This window comes from Mandrillus leucophaeus, unplaced genomic scaffold (assembly GCF_000951045.1).
Source record: "Mandrillus leucophaeus isolate KB7577 unplaced genomic scaffold, Mleu.le_1.0 Scaffold2644, whole genome shotgun sequence".
Lineage (NCBI taxonomy): Eukaryota > Metazoa > Chordata > Mammalia > Primates > Cercopithecidae > Mandrillus > Mandrillus leucophaeus.
The window spans coordinates 11002-12026 of NW_012102748.1; the positions used below are offsets into that span (position 1 = coordinate 11002).

General features: G+C 29.0%; 1 protein-coding gene across 1 annotated transcript in view; it reads right to left on the reverse strand.

Annotated features, from left to right (window-relative positions):
• The window catches only part of LOC105542633 (ankyrin repeat domain-containing protein 30B-like), a 2276-nt gene extending 1468 nt beyond the window's left edge, over positions 1–808 (reverse strand). Inside the window, 1 exon segment of the mRNA XM_011984257.1 lies at positions 593–808. Coding sequence (XP_011839647.1) covers positions 593–808 — 216 coding nt within the window.
• Between the last annotated feature and the right edge of the window lie 217 nt (positions 809–1025).

The window sequence follows — 1025 nt, forward strand, 5'->3', positions numbered from 1 at the left end:
TTGAGACATTGTAACAAGCACTTTTAGTTTTCACAATTCGGCAAGGAAAAGATTAAAAATATAAACAAGTTGTAGGATTTTCTCCAAGCCTTCTGAGTCTACATCCAGGACTTCCTTACCAAATCTCAGTTAATTCTACTGGGCAAATATGTAAATACAAAAGAAGTCTTCTATTTCAAAACAAAAGTGGTAAAGAAGATACAATCTAGAGAGCCCTACTTAGAATACTATGAGCTTATTTACTATGACAATAACTTTTGCCTCTTCTTGATAATGTTTGAGTCAGTATTAAATGTTAACTTGGAAAAATACACTAAACTATGTTGCTAGGAACAAAATTCTTACCAATAAATTATCACTAAGTATATGGTAGGGATTATCATTATTTTCAAAAGCTCTTTGTACTGAAATAAGATACTATTTGGATGCCATAATTAATAATAAATAACTGTAGCTACAAATGTCATAGTTAATTTTAAGACAATATTTTCCTTCAGGACCTGAATAATACATACTAAATCAAAGAGATATTAAAAGTAATACTGATGAAATAAAGTTAGAAATATAAATTTTTTGCCAGAAATTGATTCACCTGATTCAAATTACTTGTTACACTCTTCAATTCCATATCTTGTATTCTGAGAGCGTGTTCAAGTTCTTGTTTCACTTCTAACTCTTTCCTATGATGCTCTTTGAGTCTTCTTAATTCTTTCCTAATTTTTTTATTTAATATATCGACATTTCTTCTCTTCTCTTCTTCTTAATTTAAAGTCAATCTGCCATTAAACATATTTATCTTAACATTCATTTTGTTAGAAAATAGGATTCACTTTGAGATCTACTTCTTCCTATACTGGTTTATTATTCCAATAGAATTTCTATATTCCTGAATTTTTTTCTTTCTAGTTCTCAGGTATTTATTACTCCAACGTCTTCCAAATGACATACACACTTGAAAAATCGTGAGAAAAAACATGTTCTAGTTAGAAAGTTTCTGTTTTTAGTAGCTTTGACGACTGTTATGG